The 19,514-nt window shown below is 41.3% G+C and overlaps 4 protein-coding genes across 8 annotated transcripts; 3 read left to right on the top strand and 1 right to left on the bottom strand.

The window, feature by feature from the left end:
• Positions 1-3: 3 nt before the first annotated feature.
• zbtb3 (zinc finger and BTB domain containing 3) lies at positions 4-3,717 on the top strand. 2 transcript variants are annotated; one of them, XM_011610514.2, is made up of 3 exons: positions 4-79; positions 837-1,651; positions 1,893-3,717. In XM_011610514.2, exons 2-3 carry the CDS (start codon positions 840-842, stop codon positions 2,917-2,919), a joined length of 1,839 nt encoding a protein of 612 aa, XP_011608816.2. In that variant the 5' UTR covers positions 4-79; positions 837-839; the 3' UTR covers positions 2,920-3,717. The 2 variants fall into 2 exon arrangements, with proteins under 2 accessions (XP_011608816.2, XP_003970275.2); XM_003970226.3 differs by having other exon boundaries at positions 1,890-3,717.
• Positions 3,718-3,821: 104 nt separating this feature from the next.
• Positions 3,822-5,077, bottom strand: rnaseh2c (ribonuclease H2, subunit C). Of its 2 annotated transcripts, none has more exons than XM_003970207.3 (5): positions 4,974-5,077; positions 4,573-4,727; positions 4,373-4,485; positions 4,165-4,284; positions 3,822-3,976 (listed from the first exon to the last, which is right to left on the bottom strand). In XM_003970207.3, the coding sequence occupies exons 2-5, from the start codon at positions 4,724-4,726 to the stop codon at positions 3,953-3,955; spliced, it is 411 nt and encodes a 136-aa protein (XP_003970256.1). In that variant the 5' UTR covers position 4,727; positions 4,974-5,077; the 3' UTR covers positions 3,822-3,952. The 2 variants fall into 2 exon arrangements, with proteins under 2 accessions (XP_003970256.1, XP_029703525.1); XM_029847665.1 differs by having other exon boundaries at positions 4,573-4,692; positions 4,974-5,056.
• A 429-nt stretch (positions 5,078-5,506) lies between these two features.
• LOC101078851 (seipin-like) lies at positions 5,507-8,578 on the top strand. Its single transcript, XM_029847814.1, has 10 exons — positions 5,507-5,563; positions 6,125-6,312; positions 6,381-6,459; positions 6,529-6,672; positions 6,772-6,807; positions 7,232-7,366; positions 7,432-7,529; positions 7,689-7,818; positions 7,951-8,029; positions 8,123-8,578. The coding sequence occupies exons 2-10, from the start codon at positions 6,125-6,127 to the stop codon at positions 8,260-8,262; spliced, it is 1,029 nt and encodes a 342-aa protein (XP_029703674.1). The 5' UTR covers positions 5,507-5,563; the 3' UTR covers positions 8,263-8,578.
• Positions 8,579-10,962: 2,384 nt separating this feature from the next.
• Positions 10,963-19,466, top strand: nxf1a (nuclear RNA export factor 1a). Of its 3 annotated transcripts, XM_011610508.2 has the most exons (23): positions 10,963-11,083; positions 11,325-11,428; positions 12,041-12,100; positions 12,722-12,926; positions 13,114-13,258; positions 13,346-13,429; positions 13,587-13,691; positions 13,797-13,877; positions 14,017-14,086; positions 14,180-14,268; positions 14,363-14,470; positions 14,698-14,807; positions 16,922-16,958; positions 17,083-17,151; positions 17,330-17,385; positions 17,521-17,628; positions 17,849-17,907; positions 17,988-18,103; positions 18,187-18,229; positions 18,306-18,384; positions 18,530-18,712; positions 18,796-18,856; positions 19,117-19,466. In XM_011610508.2, exons 2-23 carry the CDS (start codon positions 11,362-11,364, stop codon positions 19,153-19,155), a joined length of 1,974 nt encoding a protein of 657 aa, XP_011608810.2. In that variant the 5' UTR covers positions 10,963-11,083; positions 11,325-11,361; the 3' UTR covers positions 19,156-19,466. The 3 variants fall into 3 exon arrangements, with proteins under 3 accessions (XP_011608810.2, XP_029702740.1, XP_011608811.2); XM_029846880.1 differs by having other exon boundaries at positions 11,047-11,428; XM_011610509.2 differs by lacking the exons at positions 10,963-11,083; positions 11,325-11,428; positions 12,041-12,100 and adding an exon at positions 11,747-11,988.
• The last annotated feature ends 48 nt before the right edge of the window (positions 19,467-19,514 follow it).

Raw genomic sequence — 19,514 nt, 5'->3', positions numbered from 1 at the left:
AGATGTTAGTGCAGACACCACAGAGGAAACGACCCCCTCCTCTTTTGTGCTGGAGGAAAAACATCCACCAGTGGCAGAGGTAAGAATTCATCATGTATAACATTTATACAAACGGCCTGTTAATTTAGACCATACTTCGAAACGCATAATTACAAAAATAGATTTTCGGTAGGATCGGGTTTCGATTTTAACGTGAACATATAACGTAAGGGGCTAATTATTGTTAGCATCCTTGACCTGCTTTGATACATGGAGGAATTCTAATGAAACAATTTATTGTGTTTTGTCTTTTATAGCACACGGTATTCTGCTTATGTTTGTTTGCTTTTTAAATGCCAGACTTTATGCACATGTTTTAGAATCTTCAGAGAATCTACTTGTAAATCTGGAGAGGAGAGTGTCATTAACAAAACACTAATCTATTATTTATTGTTACCGATTAAAGTCTACTTCATGGCTTTGTGTATCCTTTTGATGATGTTTGTTCTCACTCATTATGTTTTCTATATTCATAATAGCTAGGGTTAAAAACGTGTCCTTAAACCGAGCTTAACATCAATGAACTTCATGTTAAAATATCCTTCAATGTTTTGCTTTGGGGTGGACATCTTTAAGTTTCATCATGGTTTAAATTCTAATCATCTATTGTTGCATTTATTAATTCAAAATAAATGCATTCCAGAGCAGTAAACAAGTTCCTATGGCGATTGTAGTGAAACTGTCATAATAAAAATGTTTAAACATTTTGGTGGGATAGCACCGTAGATAGCACCATCTAGCTCTGTATTAATTTAATTTAACTGCCTCTCCCTTTTGTCTCTGTATTCCCGTCTTAGGTGATGGAGTTTCCCCAGCATTCCCAGCAGCTGCTGTCTGCACTGCGCTCGCAGCGCCAGCATGGTCTCCTCTGTGATTGCACTGTTCTGGTGGGCTCGTCCCGTTTTCTGGCTCACAGAGCTGTTTTGGCCTCCTGCTCACCGTTTTTTCATATGTTTTACTCAGACTCCCTAGGGGTCAGTGATGGAAATAGCACCAGCAGCTCCGTTACACTTGACTGTGACATTGTCACAGCTGCTGCTTTTGGCTTGCTTTTGGACTTTGTGTATGAAGGCGTGCTGCAGCTGGAGGACCATACACCAGTGGAAGACATACTGGCAGCAGCAAGCTTTCTGCACATGAACGAGATAGTAAGAGTTTGCAAGAGGCGACTGCAGAAACGAGGACCCCTGGCTGAGGCTGACAGTACTCGCTCTGAAGAGAGCAATGCCGGAAGGAAGGCAGTTGAGACAAGGAGAGACAGTGGAGGTGATGGTGATCTTGAGCCTGTGTTGGTTGTGGCAGTAAATGACTCAAATACCGTTCCCACAATATCAGTAGCAGGAGAAAGGTCTCAGTTACAGGCTGGCAAATTTGAGTCCAGGACATGTGGGGGGCAGCCTGTGGCAAGAGTTCACTGTCGCCTCAGCCCTGATGTTGCTGACACTACACAGCCTGGCATGGAAGTCCCATCTCTTCAAAGTGGAGAAGTCATGCAAGGTCTTGTTGCTGGACGTTCTGCACTCACTTCTGGAGGTTATAAAAGGCTGGGGACTCGAAGTCATGTAGAAGTGTTGACAATCTGCAGCCCCTGCAGCACCACTGAGTTACACAGGTACGGGTCTCCTGTGATTAATACCATTTTTCAAAAACAAAATTTACCGATTATATATAATCTTAGACATACATATCAGATTTTCCTCACCCAGTGTATATTTCTGAAGTGGCTACTTGAGATTAAAAAGAAATAGAAAATAAATAAAGCAAAATTATTACATAATCATTGTTGTAAAATACTTTTTATTGCCTCATACCACAAGAATGTTGAAGTTTTACTTCTCTTCTTTCTTCAGCAGCCACAACAGTAACCAGCGGTCCTCCCCCTCTTCCTCTTTAGCAACGGTAAGCCAGGCTAACAGTCAGTTGGCAGGGGCCATTTTACAGACAGACCTTTCCTCAAGTTCCCATCAGGAAGTCCCCCAAGTGCCTCACGAGGACTCTTTTGGGAAACACTCAGAGTTCGACAGAGCCACATTAGGCAAAGAACAACAGATGCTCACGTTAATCCAAGTCCCGGGACTGAGCTCACGCCTCGAAACAAACTCCACGCACGCACCAACAGGGCACCCCCCAATTCTAATTCAGAGCACTATGTCGCTCCAGCGGCAGAACACAGACTTGTCTTTACACATGCAAACCCTCAGCCACCCTGGGAAGGAGGTTGGCATGGTGACAGTCACTAATGAAGAGAATGTCAAGGTGAAAGTGGAGGCTATTGTTATCTCTGATGAAGAACTGGAAGAGAAAGAGGAAAGTAGAGAGGGAGAACCAATAATGGACATAGATGAATTCGATGAGATCCAGGACGAGGAGGGGGACAGCCCACAGTTTCTCTCCTCCTACCAACAGGGCCTCATACTCTCTCATTCAAGTGACTACTTTTCACTGTCTCCTTCCTCCTCCTCTGGTGCTGGACCCTCCCAGGACACCACCTCTTTCACCACCTCCCGCATTCCTCCATCCACAACGCATCATAGTTCAGAGCCTTCTGCCTTTTTCCAGGACTCTTTAGGGAATGTGATTGAGGATGTGCCCACTTGTAGAGTCTGTGGAAAGACTTTCTCGTGTACGTACACGCTAAAGCGTCACGCCATCGTTCACACGCGCGAACGACCGTATGAGTGTCGCTACTGCTACCGAAGCTACACGCAATCAGGTGACCTGTACAGGCACATACGCAAAACCCACGGCCACACTCTACCAGCCAAACGCAGCAAAACAGACACAGAGCCACTCCTTGCCCCAGAAATACAACCCCCACCATCATCACTCCCTAATACTACTACTACTACGACAACTACTTCAAGTTTTGAGTATTCTTAATTCTTATTCATTTCAGACTCGACAAACATTTTCATTCTATTAATATTTGTTGTCTTTTGAGTTTTTACTTGGATGCCCAACTGGAGTGTAAATAGGTGTCAATAACTGGGGGGGCTGATTTTCAACACAGATCTTTCATTCAAGATGCCGGATGCTTGAGCATTAGTTTTGTAAAATGTCAACACTGATGTCAACCTTCATTTGTGTTTTTAACCAATATCATTATTTATTTGTCTATGTTATGATCACTATATGTAAAAATAATAACGTATATAAATATGTCGTGACTGGAAGATGCTTTTAATTACACTATGATTTTTAGTCTTGCATTTAAAAGTGAATATCTGCACATACTTCAATTTTGAATTGCACTGTTTTATTATTGACAAGTGAAGAGACAAAATATTACATACACCCAAAATGGCCTTTTGTTGCCTCTCTGGGCTTATAAATACCACACATGCCCCTTTCCTCCAAAACAGAATCTGGTGCTAGGTTGGTGCCAGTACTTAAGTGGTACCATCCTGGTGTCCACAAAGAACCAGTTTGCTTTACCATAGGCCAAGCGGAGCCAATCAGTCCCCCATCATTAAGCCAGCGTAAAACATGATGGGGTGACAGTATGTGTGGGTGTAGCCTGGGTGTGTCAGAGGCTCCCATTGAAGCACAATAACAGAGAAATGCTTCTGACAATTTTAACTTGTTTTAAATGTATACCTTCTATGTGGCCAAATGACATTTGATACATCTTGGAAGTTGTCCTGCTGTGTGATATTTGACTTTCACTGAATACTGAGAGACACTTAAGTTGATCATTTTAAAGAACAGTGTGGAAAATGTCACCTTGTGAATAGACAGCAATTAAGTTAGAGTGGTTGACCTAAATAACATTAGACAGGATGGTCATTGTTTTGCTTTCTTTATTTGCAATAAAAAAAATGCATATAAAAAAATGAATGGCAAGTTTCTTAATTAAAACAGCAAACTACATCATCATCAGCATGTCCTCACAGAGCAGGTAATAGCATCCTTATCAGTCCTCTACTGGCCCGTGGATCTGGAAAAGACCGCAACAATTTTCAACAGGCCTTATTCTGTAATAGGTAAGAAAATGTTCTGCATTTTAAAATCTGCAAAGGTGTGGGGCGTTTAATGTTATTAGTTATTTTAGTTTGTTGGATAATGTGGAGGAATAATTATTAATGCATATCACATATGCATATGTGTTTTGGAACAAAGACTCACTGCCTCCGACAGCTCAGTCCAATCCATCGCCATCACAACCCTATCGTCTGGGTTTGGGAGCGTCTCAAGGTTCCAGTAGGTCATTTTGTCAAACACAGACGTTACCATCACAGTCCTGTCCTGAACAAGAATTACAGCACATGCATCATTTAGCATCATACTGTATATTGAATGATCAGCCAGGGTGGCCTGGCAAACTGATGTTTACCTCTTGATCTGAGCCAGGCTTGATGGTTTCTTTCAGCACCACTCCAGTATAGCCCTGTGGGCAACAAAGTTCCTGCCCCCTCAGTGCACGTCCTCTGAAGGACACCGTCATCTCTGTACCGACAAAAATACAGTCCAGATTTTGTTTGAGCACTGACTGCATAAATATTATTCGACTACATTTAGTTTATATACACGTACCTTGTTTCCGATCTTTTGTTGTAGCATGGAAGTACTGTGAGACCTGGGCTGGACCATTGTGTTCGATCTCACAGGGCATGAGGTGGACTGGGACTCGCTGTGCATCACCCACAGATGACACTTGAACATGAATGACATTTGTATTGTTGGACATGCTGTAACAGATGCAGATAAAAGAGGTGAATTCGGGAATTTTAAATGTATAAAAGCATACTTTGTTGCTGGGACTGTGAGTTAGCTGGGAACACATGTTGACTACATACACAGACGTCTGCCAGCTCCAAAACAAGTATTTAGTTATTCACTTTTTTTAAGCCCTAATCTCTGTTTTTTAATACAACCACGTCATTAATTGACTCGAATGGCTCTTGAGAAATAAAACTTTTTCATAAAGCACTTACCTGTGTTTTTATTTAGATGTACGCGCAGTTAACTGTACAACCAGACATTTCCGGTTTACGAATAACGGTGCCTGTGATTGGATGAGACTTTCTTCTTCTACGCTCAAAATAGGTTTTCCCGGGTTTCTGAGCTCGAGAGCGCCCCTTCTGAGATGCTTTAGTTTCGCATTTTTGTCACTTTCGGGACAGTTCAGTTTAGTATTTCCAGAGTGCAGACTTATTTATTTAATCAAGATTTAAACCTATTTGTTTTTTCTTGCCATTTACACTATGGCAGACTTATGATTACTACAGTTAAAATAGTTCCATAGGTCCTTATTTAGTAGGGTTTTGTTTTTTTGAGAAAACGTGTAGTACCACACAATTATTTAGAACTAAAAATAAAGGATGGAAAAATAGTCAAAGGTTTATTTTCAGCCATGTTTTTTGAACAACACTGGAAACAAGGACCTCTTCTGTTTGGTGATTGTCCCCATGTGGGATGGGCTAAAATCTGTCTAGGATTTAAAAAAAAAAAATTGTTGACAGAATTTCATCAATGCACAGCAAGAAACAAGGAGCCAGTTCCTAACAACCTACATCTGAAAAAGGTAAGTCTTCTGTAAGTGTCTGACAGCTGCTGCTATTTTACCATTTTTGGATATTATTGGAGATGGATTTTATTTTGAGCATTTTTTGTTCTTGGTTTTTGTTCAAAAGAATTGCTACAATATTTATCGCCACACACTGTAATTTCAAATAAAGAATGGAGTAAATAAATAAAGTAATAAACTAATAGATAGATAAATAAAGACTAGTCCTCTCTCAATATAATGTATAGCACATTTTTGAGTTTGGAGTCATTTGTTATGAAAGCCTCAGCTTGTGACTCTCATTGGACTTGGTGGTTTCATGATTCTTCATGTTTTCAAAGCAGTTTTTGTCTTTTTCATCAGCCAATCAGAGGTTTGACCTAAATACTACTCTTCAAAATAGATGAGAATGTAATTTTAACTGCATTTATGTTTGAAATATTTTAAGGATTTTCCCATACTTCTTCATACTGTTTATGAAATTTAATTGATATTTTCCCAGCTTTTCCTGTTATTATGGTTCAAGAAATGTCTTTGCGTCCTGGACGTGGTGGTGAGCTCATAGTCCTCCTCATTCAGATGCGCCTGAAGTTCCAGGATGTTTTGGTCAGGACAAGAACTCGCCTCCAACGTGGTGTTACACAGACCTTTGCTGGGTTCTCTGTGGTCCTCCTGCTCCTGTGGATTTCTGTTTTTTTATACGGGAGCTTATACTACTCCTATATGCCGAATGTGGCTTTTTCCACAGCGGTGCACTACTATCAGAGGTATGTCTGTGAACTCGCCTGCACTGGCAAAACACACACTACACATTCTGCTGTGTCTCCCTCTGCAGGTCAGGCTGTGAATCCCATGCAGCCTTCTTGTGCTCTTATCCATTGGCAAATGTGTCTATGACAAGGAACAGGAAGCATGTATGTATGATGTGTTTATATTTATATTTTCATTTATGGAAAACTCCTGTAATCAAAATTTGTCTTCAGGTTCTGACATTTGGGCAAGCCTATCGGATCTCTCTGCTGATGGAAATGCCTGATTCTCAGGTCAATCAGGCAGTGGGGATGTTCATGATCAGGACAACATTTTACTCTCAGGATGGAGGCCAGGTTATCTCCTCAGCTCAGCCTGTGCGTAACACAGATGTCTGTTATCCTCCGGTGATATGTGGATCTAAATCGCTGATGCTTTGTTTTGATTCTCTGCATTCTTTTCTCCGTGCTCCTCAGGCAGGACAAGTGCTGTCAGCCACCAGCTCTCGTTTTGTAAGTGCACCATTCACGGTCTGATAACCTGTTACTCACAGAGACTTATCAGATTAAGGTTGCTTAACGCATGTTGCATTACTTCAGTGCTTTAGAGGGGCTGCCAGCGCTCAGGGAACTGTGGTGAGATGAGAAACATGAACCAGTTGTGTCATATTAAACTTTACTATTTGTAATGTTTAATGTGACACAACCGGTTGGCTTCAGGTTGTCGATTGGAAATGTGTAAAAGGCTGGTTATATAAAATATAACTTGTGAAATAGAGCCCAACATGTACTCTTTTAAATGTGACTTACTGATAAGAGTTTGTTGAGATCAGCTTGTATTAGCGGTCATATTCTTAAACATTCATCACTGGATGTGGCATCATATGGATGGAAGGCAGAGCGTAGCAGTGTAACAGCATCATCCCGCTGTGTTCAGAGCATGCTACGATACCAATCAAACCTGCTGAAGGTCCTGAAAACGCTGCTGATCCTCCCGGCTTTTCTGACTGGACTGTCTGAGCAAAGCCAGGTGCTGGAAGTTGAGCTCTTCTCTAACTATGTAGATGACCCGGTGAGTCCTGCTTCACTTTGGGAGTGATTTGACGAGCCTGTTTTACTAGTTTCTCCTCCATGCAGTATTCTCCATCAGTCACTGCTGTCATTGAGATCCTGTCCAACCAGGTGCAGATCTACTCATCTCACCTAAACATTCATGCTGATTTCACTGGTATAAGGTATGATTCACCACACGGATTGGCACAAGAAGAAAACTGATTTTTTAAATATCTATATAGATAATTATGCACCACAATATTAATATATCATTACTCATCCCACAGCACATATTCAAAGTTAGTTTTATTAATATGCCCCCACTTCTCCCTCGTCAACAGATATTTGCTGTTCAACTTCCCTCTCCTGTCAGCATTTGTGGGTGTGTCCACCAACTTTATCTTCCTCAGTGTCATCTTCATCCTCAGTTACCTGAGGCAGCTGTTCACGAGGTCTTTAGCCCCAAAACAGGTGAGTCAAGGGAGCCATTAATGAACCTTTGAAAGCTGCAGAGCCGTAATTTATTTGTGGCCGTATCAGGTGAAATGGCTACTCCCCCACACACGAACACACATATGCACACACACTTCTTGTTGTTTACAGCTGTTTACAGTAAGACAGCAACCGGATAGTGAGGACACAAACAGCAACCGGCAGGAGGACGACAGTGAGGCTGCTGCAGGTACAAAGATGCAGGACCAGATAACTTTAGGATTATGCAAGTTTATGGAAGTGAATAAATTGAGGCTGACATGAAGAATAAACCCCTTGACAGGTGCAGCAGAGGTGCCGGCTTCCCCCCAAGAAACAGCCACAAATCCAAGCAAGGAGTCGCACATTGGTACCGACGCAGAGGCGACCTCCAGCCAGATGCCATCTGACTCAAACAACGTAGAAGCCAGCAGAGCTCACTGAAACAGGACATGCTAAATGCTGGAAAGTTCAAAAAAAAAAAAAACTTCAGGAGGATCTTTATTTATCTTCTCATTGTGATATTTAAGCTTTCACATTTGGATCCTCTGCTTAATGCCACTCATCTGAAATGAACTGCAAATGTCTTATTTGTACTTTAGCTGATTTCACATAGATGCAGACATGAAAACTAGAAGACAATGTAACTGTCCTGTAATTTCTTTTCTTCTGCCTGCTGTTTGCTGTTGAGGATTTGGTCTGCAACATCTTTAAATGGTACCTCAGCTTTAAATTAAACTGAGCGTTTGCAATAAGAATCACATTATCTGGTATTTTAATATGTTGGATGCTTTCATATTTATCATATTTATAATATAAATTTACTTTCAACATGTACAAAGCAGCAAACAAAAGAAAAAAGAAAGCATATGGGCTTTTTGCAGCACATAAAGGATAAACATTGTTCAAAAGTTGCTACAACTTTCATGTTTAAAAAGGAGTGGGAGGAATTATGACCAGTGCTGAGCCACACTAATGTCCAATTCATCAATAGTACAGCTGTGGAAATGGTGCACAGCTTCAAGTTCCTCCACATTTCCAGCATCCTGAAGTGGACTATAAATGCCACCAAGATCCCAAACAACATCCTCGCAATGTCAGGCAGGTTTCATCACCTCAGCGCTGGCAGCTTTCTACGAGTGTGGAAGAGAGTAAAACTAAATTTTGCCATCACCACTCGGTATTAAAAGTGCTCTGCTGCTGATAGGAAGGTGCTGCAGAGGATGGTGAATATTACCCAGAACGCCTGCAGCAGTTTCCATCCAATAAAGACATTTACATCAGGATGTGCAGCAGCATGAGACAGCGTTCTCTTTTTCTACTGCACTTGTTGATTTATTATGCATAGTTTGTTTGGGTTTTTTTTGGTCTCCGATTTACTACAGCTTATCTCATTTATTATAGACTTAGTGTATGCTGGACCTGAGTTTAAATTTCATTTCAGGTGCAGGCATTGTGACGGGTGGGATTAGGACCCAAAAGCAGCACTCTGGAAAACTGCACCGTGGTAATGACCTTTATTAGCACACGGGCAAACAGGAACTCAGGCAGACCAGGAAGCACAGGAAACAGTCCGTTCTTCAGGCCCAGGGCCCACTCAAAGTCTGTGGGTTTCAGGCTCAGGGATTGGGTCGAGCAGAGTCGGGGTGCGGAACCGAGGGGGGAGGACGTGAATCCTCGGAACCGTACAGTACCGTTTACAGCGGGCAGTAGTGACAGAACGGGGCTTACAGGAGAGGAGGCTGACGATGTAGCTGAGCAGACTGGGGGTGAGCAGCAGCGAAGTCAGGACCAGGCGAGCGGGCAGGAACCAGAAACGTTGAGGCAGAAGTCATGGTCAGGGGCAGAAAGCAGGTAGGTTTTCCAGGGAACAGGCGAGGCAGGTAGAACGAAGACAGGCAGGGTCAGTAACAAGTAATCTGGCAGGGAAATAACACTGGAAAGTCTCACATCAAAGCAGAAGAACAATCTGGCAAAGACTGAGAGTGCAGGGGAGGCTTATCAGCAGGGCTGATTGGGAATGAGCTGCAGCTGTGCTTGCAGGTGAGTGGAGTTGAGCTGACGGGGTGGGAGTGGCTGGCAGGTGGAGTGGAGCAGTGGCAGGGAGAGTGGGAAATTACCGGGACTGGAGGGAACTGGGGGAATGGGGCTGTGACAGGCATGTAACTGAGTAAAAACCTTGAAACCTAAAAAATCCAGGTGGGCCAAATTCTCCACCAGGATGATGGTGCTGGTGGGACTGAACGCCAAGCTGTGGTCCATGTCAGAATCCTGATGATATGACAGGAGCCCACAGTTTCAGGTGTTCAGGGCTGTGAGGAGAGTGTATTGTCTTTTTCTCCTCAGTTTAAAGTATTATATATATATTATATGATTGTATATCCTATATATCTGTGTAGTTTTATTACCATAGATTTAGTATGCTCCTGTTTCCTCCGTGTAACTTGGCTAAGGGCCTTTAGATAGTGCACTAGCCCATGGCCATGAATCTGATACCTGATTTATCTCTTTTTTTAAAAAACAAAACCAAAGCGAATCATCTAAGACACCAATAGAACCAAGACTAGGGAAGAAAGGGACACGTATGGGGAAAATATCTAACTAATGACACAAATGGAAAAGGTTTGTGATTAGATTATTCCAACTTAATCCACTAATAGAAATGAATTAAGTAAAGTTTCAAAAGTATAAGAGGTGTGAGGAATGGACCCTCACACGCATGTTTTAAAGTATAAAAAGACAGACGCAAGCATTGGTTTTTCAGTACTTCCTTGGTGCCCCCTTGGGATCGCTCACATTTGTCCTCTGCTGTACCACACTGTTTTGGGTAAATAAATATTTTGGACTTGACTTGACCCTGGTGTTGGTCAAATGTCTTGGGAGGTGGCCTTTGAGGTGTTGGAGAACCAACCTTTCAAAGCACTTCCTGACTACTGACATCAAAGCCTCTGGTCTGTTGACACTCATTCATTCCACAATACACGACAGTCTTTTTACTTAATTTAATATTCGCGCATTCGACTAAAGAGGACGGCATTTAGATATTTAATGGCAAAATTTAAAAAAACAACAAGAAGAAACAGATAAATGGTGTTATTTGAAGTTTAAAGCACATTGAAAGTGATTTTGTCCCCCACGACACCTCTCGATATTACGATAACGCGCAGATCGCTATCGTCATTTGGCGACGTCTAGGACACAACAGCGAATTTGCAGTTGGCAACACAGCTTGTGCGGGATAAAGGCATTAGAAGCCGAGAAAACGGTGATAAATATTACCTCTAGTGTTGCCTGACACTAAACTTTAGAGTTTTAAACATGTTTGCGTTCTGATTGTAAACGTAGAGTTTGTTTTCTTTTCCAGCCTTCCTAACGGCCAGTAGGCTGACGCTCATCTAGCGTTAGCATAATGTAAAGTTTTTAGGAAAAAACGAACGAGGTGTAAAACACATGACACCTTATTTGAATATGTCGGAGTAATACATTTGTTGTGGTCTTTGAAAAAGGTTGTTATTGGAAAGGCTGTGAGTGGAGCTTTGCAACATGGCCCATACTTTTTACAGGAAATCGTACCCTAACCTAGCTGTGGTGGCACGTGTGCAGAATGACGGTAACCAATCCCCCATTTTATCCTCACTATATCTACTTTTCTTGTCAATATAGCCATATACCGATTTTAAACATCTTCAATGCCTCGAAAGAGGCGAATAGTTATGTAAACCGTTGAGGCTACAATATTACAATCATGCTAAGTTTAAGATTTTATTACCATTCACATGAAAATCTAATCATCTTTCGAAGTGTTATTTTTGCCACTTCAAGTGGTTGAAAGATTTTCGTAAATTTAAAATATGTTTTTACGACTGTTCAGAGTAAACTTGAAACTACTGTTTAAAAGTAGCAAAACTGGTTTTGCCCCGGAAGCGGATGTTACGTCTCATTCGCCTCGCGCATTGTTGGAAAGCTAGCTCAGCTAGCAGTTAATGACGTGAGCTTGTTCGATCAGGTCGTGGCCACGTTTATTTGTCGTTTAAACAGCGGCGCTTATCCTGTGGACTCGTATATTGATAAAGCAACCAGCCCTTTCATTTTATATATATTAACGCCCAGGACCATTTTTGAACAAACGCAATTCTCCAAACATGGCGGACGGCGGTCGTTACTACAATGGTAGGCTACCTTGCTTTCCACATTCACGTGTGCTTTTAATGTTTTTCCTCAGACTCTGGAAACTTTATGGTGACGAGAGAAGTCATAAGACCTAATTTTATGACTTCAGGAGGTAACGTTTCCCAATCTCCCCTCTTACCCTTCACAAAATGTACATCGCTTTATGCTCAGGGTTGTCAATTGCTTATTAAACCGTCTTCTTAACGTATTTATTAATTTTTTAAAGTTGCATTGAAGGCATGTTGATTAATCCCCACCCGCCGTACCTGGCATCATGAGGCGATAAGATCAGTCAAAATTAATGAATCAAAGAGGCTTTGACACTTGTCAATGGTCAACGGAGCTTTGCTTTGAGACTATGCTACATTGAGTGCTAACAACCCGCACCACTGGTAACTGCTTGTACAGATAGGATTAAGGTATTGGAGCTCTGTCAATAAATTCGGGTTTCACGCTGACCAGCTTAAAAGACGATTGAACTCTTTATTGTTGTCTCCTCACCAACAACAATTCCTAAATTCTAATCTGATGAATTGGTGTATTTCTGTTGCTGTACAATCTGGCAAGCAGTTCAAATTCTTCCTGACTAAGGTAAAATAAAAATCAATCCTAAAATTATAGGTGGTTAGACTCAGGATTTTTGTCTTTTTAGTGCATTTTAAATGTTGGAAAATATTGTTTGCTTAAACATGCCGGTGATTTGATTTGCAATTTTCACTTTTCCCTTTTTCAGAACACGATGATAGAACAATGCCGCAGTTTCGCAACCGTAAAGGAAAAGGCATGGGCAGGTCATTTGACAGGCCCCGCCGAGACCGCCAACGGGGAGGCCACTCAGGAAACGTGGGTGGTCCTGGGCCAAGGATGCGGCTTGGTGACGCTGATGCAGATATTGTTATGAGTGATAATTCACAGGATAGCAGCTCCCAGCACAGATTGTAAGTATGACTGCTATCACACCAGAAAACTTGCAGAACATGGGAATGGTTGGTTGGGCGCACATGCATAAATCAAACAGGTTGATATGAAATGCCAATTGGGTTGGAACAATTATAGAATGATTTGAAGTTGCCTAAAAACCATGTTGGCCTTTTATTTATCAGGTGCATATGTTGTCGTTTCTAGCAAGCCATATGGAAGACCTTTTAGGAAAGGAGGAAATGGTCGCTTTGACAGAGATGGGCGACAGGGCAAAGGTAAAGGGGGTGGCTTTAGAGGAGGCAACAGTGGTGGAGGTGGGAAAAATCAAACAGGCTGGTACAAAGTAACGGTGCGTATTACAATAGGTATCACAGATCTTGTACATATTTGTATGTGATCTTCATTTTACTATATTAGTGTACCTTTTTCTTGGCAGATACCACATGGAAAGAAATATGACAAGAAGTGGCTATTGGGAGCTCTTCAGAACATTTGCTCAGTGCCTTTTAAACCTGTGCAGGTAAGGAATTATATGATTTATGTGATGCGATTTAATCTTAAACTACCAATAATAAATCATGCAATTTTACAGATTTCAAGCTATTACAGTTGCTAGATGCAAAATGGACCATGTTCTTTTTACCCATCTTCCACATACTCACTTTTCTCCTCCCCAGTACCACATTGACCACAGCAGGGCTCATTTCTACATTGATGATTCGGCTACTGCCAATGCCTTGCACAAATGCACTCACAAGATCACCGACAGAGATGGTTATAAGGTGTGTTCTTAATTTTCGTTCTGGCAATTTTAATGATGCCATAAATTAATATTGTCAATAGCTGTGCAAATTATATCTCATTGTTTCCTTTTGATACTGTTAAAGGTGGAGGTGCATGTGAACCCCTCTGCTCCACCCTCTTACCTCCTTTCTGAGCTGAAGCCTGAGCACTTGGAGCCTCTAAAGGTGAAATAGAAGGAATTAAATTAGTCTTATACCTTTGTTGTGATAGTTGAGTGTGAAACAATAATTTGTTTTTCATACACAGAACTCTAAACACAGAAAAACACACCAATCTTTATTAATTTTTTTAAATCTTTCACAGCAATGCATGTCGAAACGGTTTGATGGCTCCCAACAGGCACTGGATTTGAATAACATTCGAACAGACCCAGGTAAATATATCCTTCCTGAATCGGTAGTAAATGAGCTGATAAAACTTTTGATCAAGCGCTAATGATTTAAAATATTAACATTTTTTATGGCAGATCTAGTGTCCCAGAACATTGAAGTCATCTTGAATAGAAAAACAAACATGGAAGCTGTCATCAAGATCATTGAAGAAAACATTCCAGAGGTGATATTACTGTTTTCTGAAAATTAAGGGATAATATAGTTGCTTTGGTTGATTTGTAATTAAGTGACTGCATTGGGACTTTTTTTCTCGTCAGCTGACAAGTTTGAACCTAAGTAACAATCGTATCCACAAGCTTGATGACCTTGCTGAATTGGTCACCAAGGTTCCTCATCTTAAAACCCTGAACCTCTCCAACAATGAGGTAATATATCTAAATATTGATCTAGGGTAACACATCGTTCCGCTCCATGCCCATCAAAATAAATAAACACTGTTCGCTGTAAGAAAGAAAAAAAAAAGTGTGCCATGAAGATTACTGCAATTTCTGTTGAATTTATCAGAATATTCATGGGTATTATGGGTCAGACCCAGAGAAAAGACACATTTTAGTGTAATTCATTTTTTGTCATATCATTTTGTTTTATTTAGCTAAAGTCTGACCGGGAGCTGGACAAGTTGAAAGGCCTGAAGTTGGTGGAGCTGTGGCTGAACAGAAATCCTTTGTGTGACCTTTTCAAAGATCAGGCTGTATACATCAGGTCAGTCAGCAATTACGGGGGGTGAGAGGAGAGATTCTGAGGGCATTTCCCAGCAGTGTGGTATTTTTCTGGGGAGGTGGTTGGGTCCAGAAGCTTTTCTTGTGCAAACATTTTTTGGTATTGCGCAACAGAAGATAGATCTTTGTGGTTAGGTGGGTGTATGATGATTTGTTTGTGTGTTAATGTAAAATAGCTGTCTAATAATAGAAAGAGCTTTCCCAATGCTCAGTGGAAAACTGTTGGGTCAAGCAGGCAGAACTTAGGGTCTTTATGGAGAGTTTGATCTGAAATACTTCTCGTTTTGTCCTATTGTTTCTATTTTCTGACCGTAAACTACATGTTTTTCGCTTTAAACTGTGAAGGACAGTAACTCGGTTTCCTTTTAACTTGATTTAAATCCACAGTTGGAGCACTCCTCGCTTTTGCCCTTGTGTGTGAGATTTTCAAGCTTTGTCTTATTCTTTGGTTCCCCAGTGATGCTGTCGTCAGGTTCCCATCACATCTTCATTAGCTACCCCATAAGCTGCTAAAATAATATATATATATTTTTTTTAAATATCTGAGGGCAAGCACTTTGCAAAAGAAGCAGTCTGACAGAAGCAGTGTTCAATAATTTTCTATAAGCTGTTTTAGAAAATATCAACCCAAGCACTGTTTGTTGAGCAGTGCTGTAAAATGAGATTAATGGCAACAAAGACTCCACAGTGGCCTCGTCAATATTCGGATGAAACTGAATTTACAGCCAGTCATAATCTCTCTGCTTGCAACACCATTGCCCATTTGGCCCCCTGTATCAGGCGAGTATGGAAGGCTGGATGGCCGATGACGGGTAAGATCCCACCTTGAAACCCTGGGACAACCTAAGGCAGGCACAGTCACGATTACTCAGCCTTGGTCCCTGAGAAGAATCAGAAGAAGCTGCGAAGATGGGACCCAAAAGGACAAGTCTTGGGGCCGATGCAGAGGGAATATTATGGGTCATTAAGCTGACCATTGGTCACCCAGAGAGTGTAACATGTCTCCTCCAATAAGGTGGTTGTTTTTGGCTCATTGTGGACAAGCTGCTGCTGTGCAGTGAACGACGTGGAGCTTGGCAAACTCATCTTACTCCCTCCTGATGGGAATACGCTCTGCGTTGAGGGATGGAGAAGCTCATTTTTCACAAGGAACAGAAGCTCAAGCACTACATTTCAGGTGCTGATTAGAGAAAGAGTTTCAGGATTAAGAATGCACTGAAAAACACTGGATCAAATATTTAGGATTTCAGTTTTTCTTAAACTGGGATTTCAATTTAACAATGAAAACCTATTTTTTTTTAAAAAAAAAACATTTATCAAAAACCAAACTCTTTAGACTTGATGGAGAAATTCCAAATTGAAGGGAAATTCAGCAGGTAATGTGCAGCAGGGGGAGCTAATGGGATGGATGCTGGGATTGCTGGTTGCAGCTCACTTTGTGACCAGTTTGCCTTTTCTTTCACTTAAGCTTTCATATAGACCCGTATCACTGATAGTTGTGGAGCCAGCCACATACTCACCTGTGATGAAACGTTCTCTATGTGTCTGTCTCTGTTATCATAATGGACCCTGTTATGTTTTTTTCAATGACAGTCTTAGGATGGCACAGGACTGGGGGGCTGATCACCACTCTCCAGTAATATTTAACCCTTTTTTAAAAAAAAAAAAATTCAACATGGTGTTTACTGGTTTCCTGGTCAGCCTGGTTGACCACGGGTCTGCATGATTCTGTGTTTGTGCTTTAAAAAAAAAAAAAAAAGAATAAATGTTGCTTCCCTATGTCCAATCACTGTGTCTACATATTGGGGGAGAGGGGGTGAGTATCCCTGTTGGTAAGTACGATCTGTAATGGAAAACATGTGGAAAGCCTGATCTAAGACAGAACTATATGCATGATAATTCATCGGTGGAATAATTTGATAAAGACCAAAGGCAACTCTGTATACATCCTGTGCCATGAAATTAAATTATCATTACTAAGAGACTTCATTGCATTAAAAGGACCAGTGATTGTGACCCCAAAGCAAGTGCATGCATGATGACTTTGTTGATTTGTGATTTAACATTTCTGCTCTGGATTTGTTTCTTTCGTACCAGTGCTGTGCGGGAGCGGTTTCCACGACTCCTTAAACTGGTAGGTAATGTGACAAAATGCTACTGGTTCTGAAGATGAATATCCAGTTTTTAATGGATGTTTTGAAACTCCATTTGCTTCTGAGGGTTACAGTAAAAGTTCAGAGTCTCATGTGTCCTTTCAGGACGGTCAAGACCTGCCCCCTCCCATCGGTTTTGATGTGGAAACGCCCACCACCATCCCTCCGTGCAAGGTTACCAATTTATTTCAGTTTCTTAGAAACCACTTCAGTCGGCATGCTTTGCTGTAATTATCTACCGTGCTTTTTATTATGCCCTTCAATTGACTGGTTTTATCATGATCGCATTGAAAGAAGTAGTTCCTTTAAATCTTTGCAGTGTCACTAAAACAATTTTCAAATGTCATTACAGGGCAGCTGTTTTTGCTCAGATGATATCAAGGCTCTCATCCTCCGGTTTTTGCAACAGTGAGCTTAACTTTTACATAAAATTTAGACCAGCCTTAAAGGTCATTGTGGCCAAACCCACCAGACAACAAGTGCCTCAAAAGGGCTTATGCACAAGTAAGTTGATGAACTTTTCGCACAATGTCTTGGCTGTAGGTACTACAGCGTATACGATTCAGGTGACAGGCAGCCGCTCCTGGATGCTTACCATGATGGAGCGTCCTTTTCCCTCACAACACCCTACTCCACCCAGAACCCCTCAAGGTAGGAATACACACATCCATGCAACTATCATCATTGTCCCAAGGACTTAGGCTGGCTGAGTGCAGGGTAGAGGTGGCACCTCCCAAAATAAAGAAAAGAGACATCAGGCAGTCAGAGCAGAGGCTGTTTCAAAGAGCTGAACAGAGAACTATTCCCTCATGCGCCATAAAAAAGTTGCTGCTGGTGGAATCTACATTCATGGATCATCCATCTCTCACAGGAGCAGTCTGGGAGAGTATCATAAAGACAGTCGAAACCTGAAGAGGTTGAAAGACTCAAGTGAGTGTACCTTTAGATTCGAAGCAGCATGTCCACGTGGTGTGAGTATATTCTGTTTACCGCTCTTTTGTCTCCTTTAGCAATACGGTACCGGCTGCTCAAGCACACGCGGCTAAATGTAGTGGCTTTTCTGAACGAGTTGCCCAAAACTCAGCACGACATTGCCTCCTTCACTGTTGATGTGAACACCTACACTGTGAGTTCACGGCTTTTTTAGCATTGCTGTTTTTCAACTTTAAATCATCCAGTTCATTTTACAAACTACTTCTTCACTCACAGCACACCCTACTGGCGTTCACAGTTAGCGGAATCTTTAAAGAAGGTGAGTTGTGTTCTTCCAGATTGAGTTCTTGCAGCATTCAGCTGAACTGACTGTGTTATTGTCGTCTGTTTTTCAGTTGCTGTTGATGCAAAGTCCCGTGAGTCCACTATGGCGTTCTCTCGAGTATTCATCACAGTCCCAGCTGGAAATACTGGGTAGGTTTAGCAAGTGAGCTAAAATTATTGCTGCCACTCTGCAGAAACTGTAACATAAAATGTGGAATTGACACGAGACTGAAGTGCACAAAGATGTTGTGAATGTTGAAGTCTGACTGTTTTCCCGCCTGTCTCTGTGCAACAGTCTGTGCATTGTCAACGACCAGCTTTTCATTCGAATGGCAACGACAGAGGAGATCCGGCGAGCCTTTGTTGCTCCTGCCCCGACTCCATCTTCCAGCCCTGTCCCGACACTAACGGCGTCACAGCAAGATATGCTCACAGCTTTCTCACAGAAGTCTGGCATGAACCTGGAATGGTCCCAGAAGTGAGTGATTTGATATCTGCAGGACTGCTCATGACCTGACAATTTAATCATTTAATTTGGATCATCTCAACTCTCCTATGTAGATGTCTGCAAGACAACGCGTGGGATTTCAATGCAGCAGCCCAAGTTTTCACTCAGTTAAAGGTAACTTCATTTTTTTCTAGGGTTGTCCCTCATATTGACCCTATATATTGGGTCACATAGTTTTCAAAGTATCAGGATCACTAATATATCAAATTGTAATGTTGCGTTGTCCATACGTCCATGTTGTAAACATTACTCATTTGAGGAAAGAGGAGTGGAAGCATAGAAATGTACAGTTGGGAAAAAATGTGATTAGGACGTCCCTATTTTCTTCTACCATTATTTTTATAGCAACACTAATTTTATTTCTTTTGTTTCAGATGGAAGGCAAGATCCCAGATGTTGCATTCATAAAATGAAGAATTGAATCATGTCTGGAATTAAACTGACTTGGAATCCTTTTTATTTATGTGTTCTGTTTTATCCGTTATTTTTTTATTTCTTTTTCTTTTATTGGTAAAAGGTTACTTTTTGTAAATCCCTTTGTGTTTTAACAGCCAAATGTAAATTGCATTGAAATTCAGAGCTGATGTCACAGTTGTCGCTGTCAGATTTGGGTCATTTGTTTAATATTACTATGTTTAAGTATATAAGACAAGTGGCCAGTAGTTTGTCTGTTCATATTCATTTGTATTATATCAAAAATTAAATATTTTTGTTGCACATCGAATGAGTTTTATTTGAACTTCAATCAACCCTACAACTCCTAGCTACAGTT

This window comes from Takifugu rubripes, chromosome 14, assembly GCF_901000725.2.
Source record: "Takifugu rubripes chromosome 14, fTakRub1.2, whole genome shotgun sequence".
NCBI lineage: Eukaryota > Metazoa > Chordata > Actinopteri > Tetraodontiformes > Tetraodontidae > Takifugu > Takifugu rubripes.
This window is presented reverse-complemented; position numbering and strand designations above follow the sequence as displayed.

Bases quoted from the DNA above. Each gene is read 5' to 3' on its own strand.
- zbtb3 (XM_003970226.3), top strand. From the start codon at position 840: ATGGAGTTTCCCCAGCATTCCCAGCAGCTGCTGTCTGCACTGCGCTCG. The intron at 1,652-1,889 runs GTACGGGTCTCC...TTCTTTCTTCAG, and splicing joins AGCACCACTGAGTTACACAG to CAGCCACAACAGTAACCAGC.
- rnaseh2c (XM_003970207.3), bottom strand. From the start codon at position 4,726: ATGTCCAACAATACAAATGTCATTCATGTTCAAGTGTCATCTGTGGGT. The intron at 4,486-4,572 runs GTACGTGTATAT...TTGTCGGTACAG, and splicing joins AACAAAAGATCGGAAACAAG to AGATGACGGTGTCCTTCAGA. The intron at 3,977-4,164 runs GTGAGTCTTTGT...GGTCTTTTCCAG, and splicing joins GGACTGAGCTGTCGGAGGCA to ATCCACGGGCCAGTAGAGGA.
- LOC101078851 (XM_029847814.1), top strand. From the start codon at position 6,125: ATGCGCCTGAAGTTCCAGGATGTTTTGGTCAGGACAAGAACTCGCCTC. The intron at 6,460-6,528 runs GTATGTATGATG...ATTTGTCTTCAG, and splicing joins TGACAAGGAACAGGAAGCAT to GTTCTGACATTTGGGCAAGC. The intron at 7,819-7,950 runs GTGAGTCAAGGG...TGTTGTTTACAG, and splicing joins GGTCTTTAGCCCCAAAACAG to CTGTTTACAGTAAGACAGCA.
- nxf1a (XM_011610508.2), top strand. From the start codon at position 11,362: ATGGCCCATACTTTTTACAGGAAATCGTACCCTAACCTAGCTGTGGTG. The intron at 14,087-14,179 runs GTAAATATATCC...TTTTTATGGCAG, and splicing joins TAACATTCGAACAGACCCAG to ATCTAGTGTCCCAGAACATT. The intron at 16,959-17,082 runs GTAGGTAATGTG...GTGTCCTTTCAG, and splicing joins TTCCACGACTCCTTAAACTG to GACGGTCAAGACCTGCCCCC.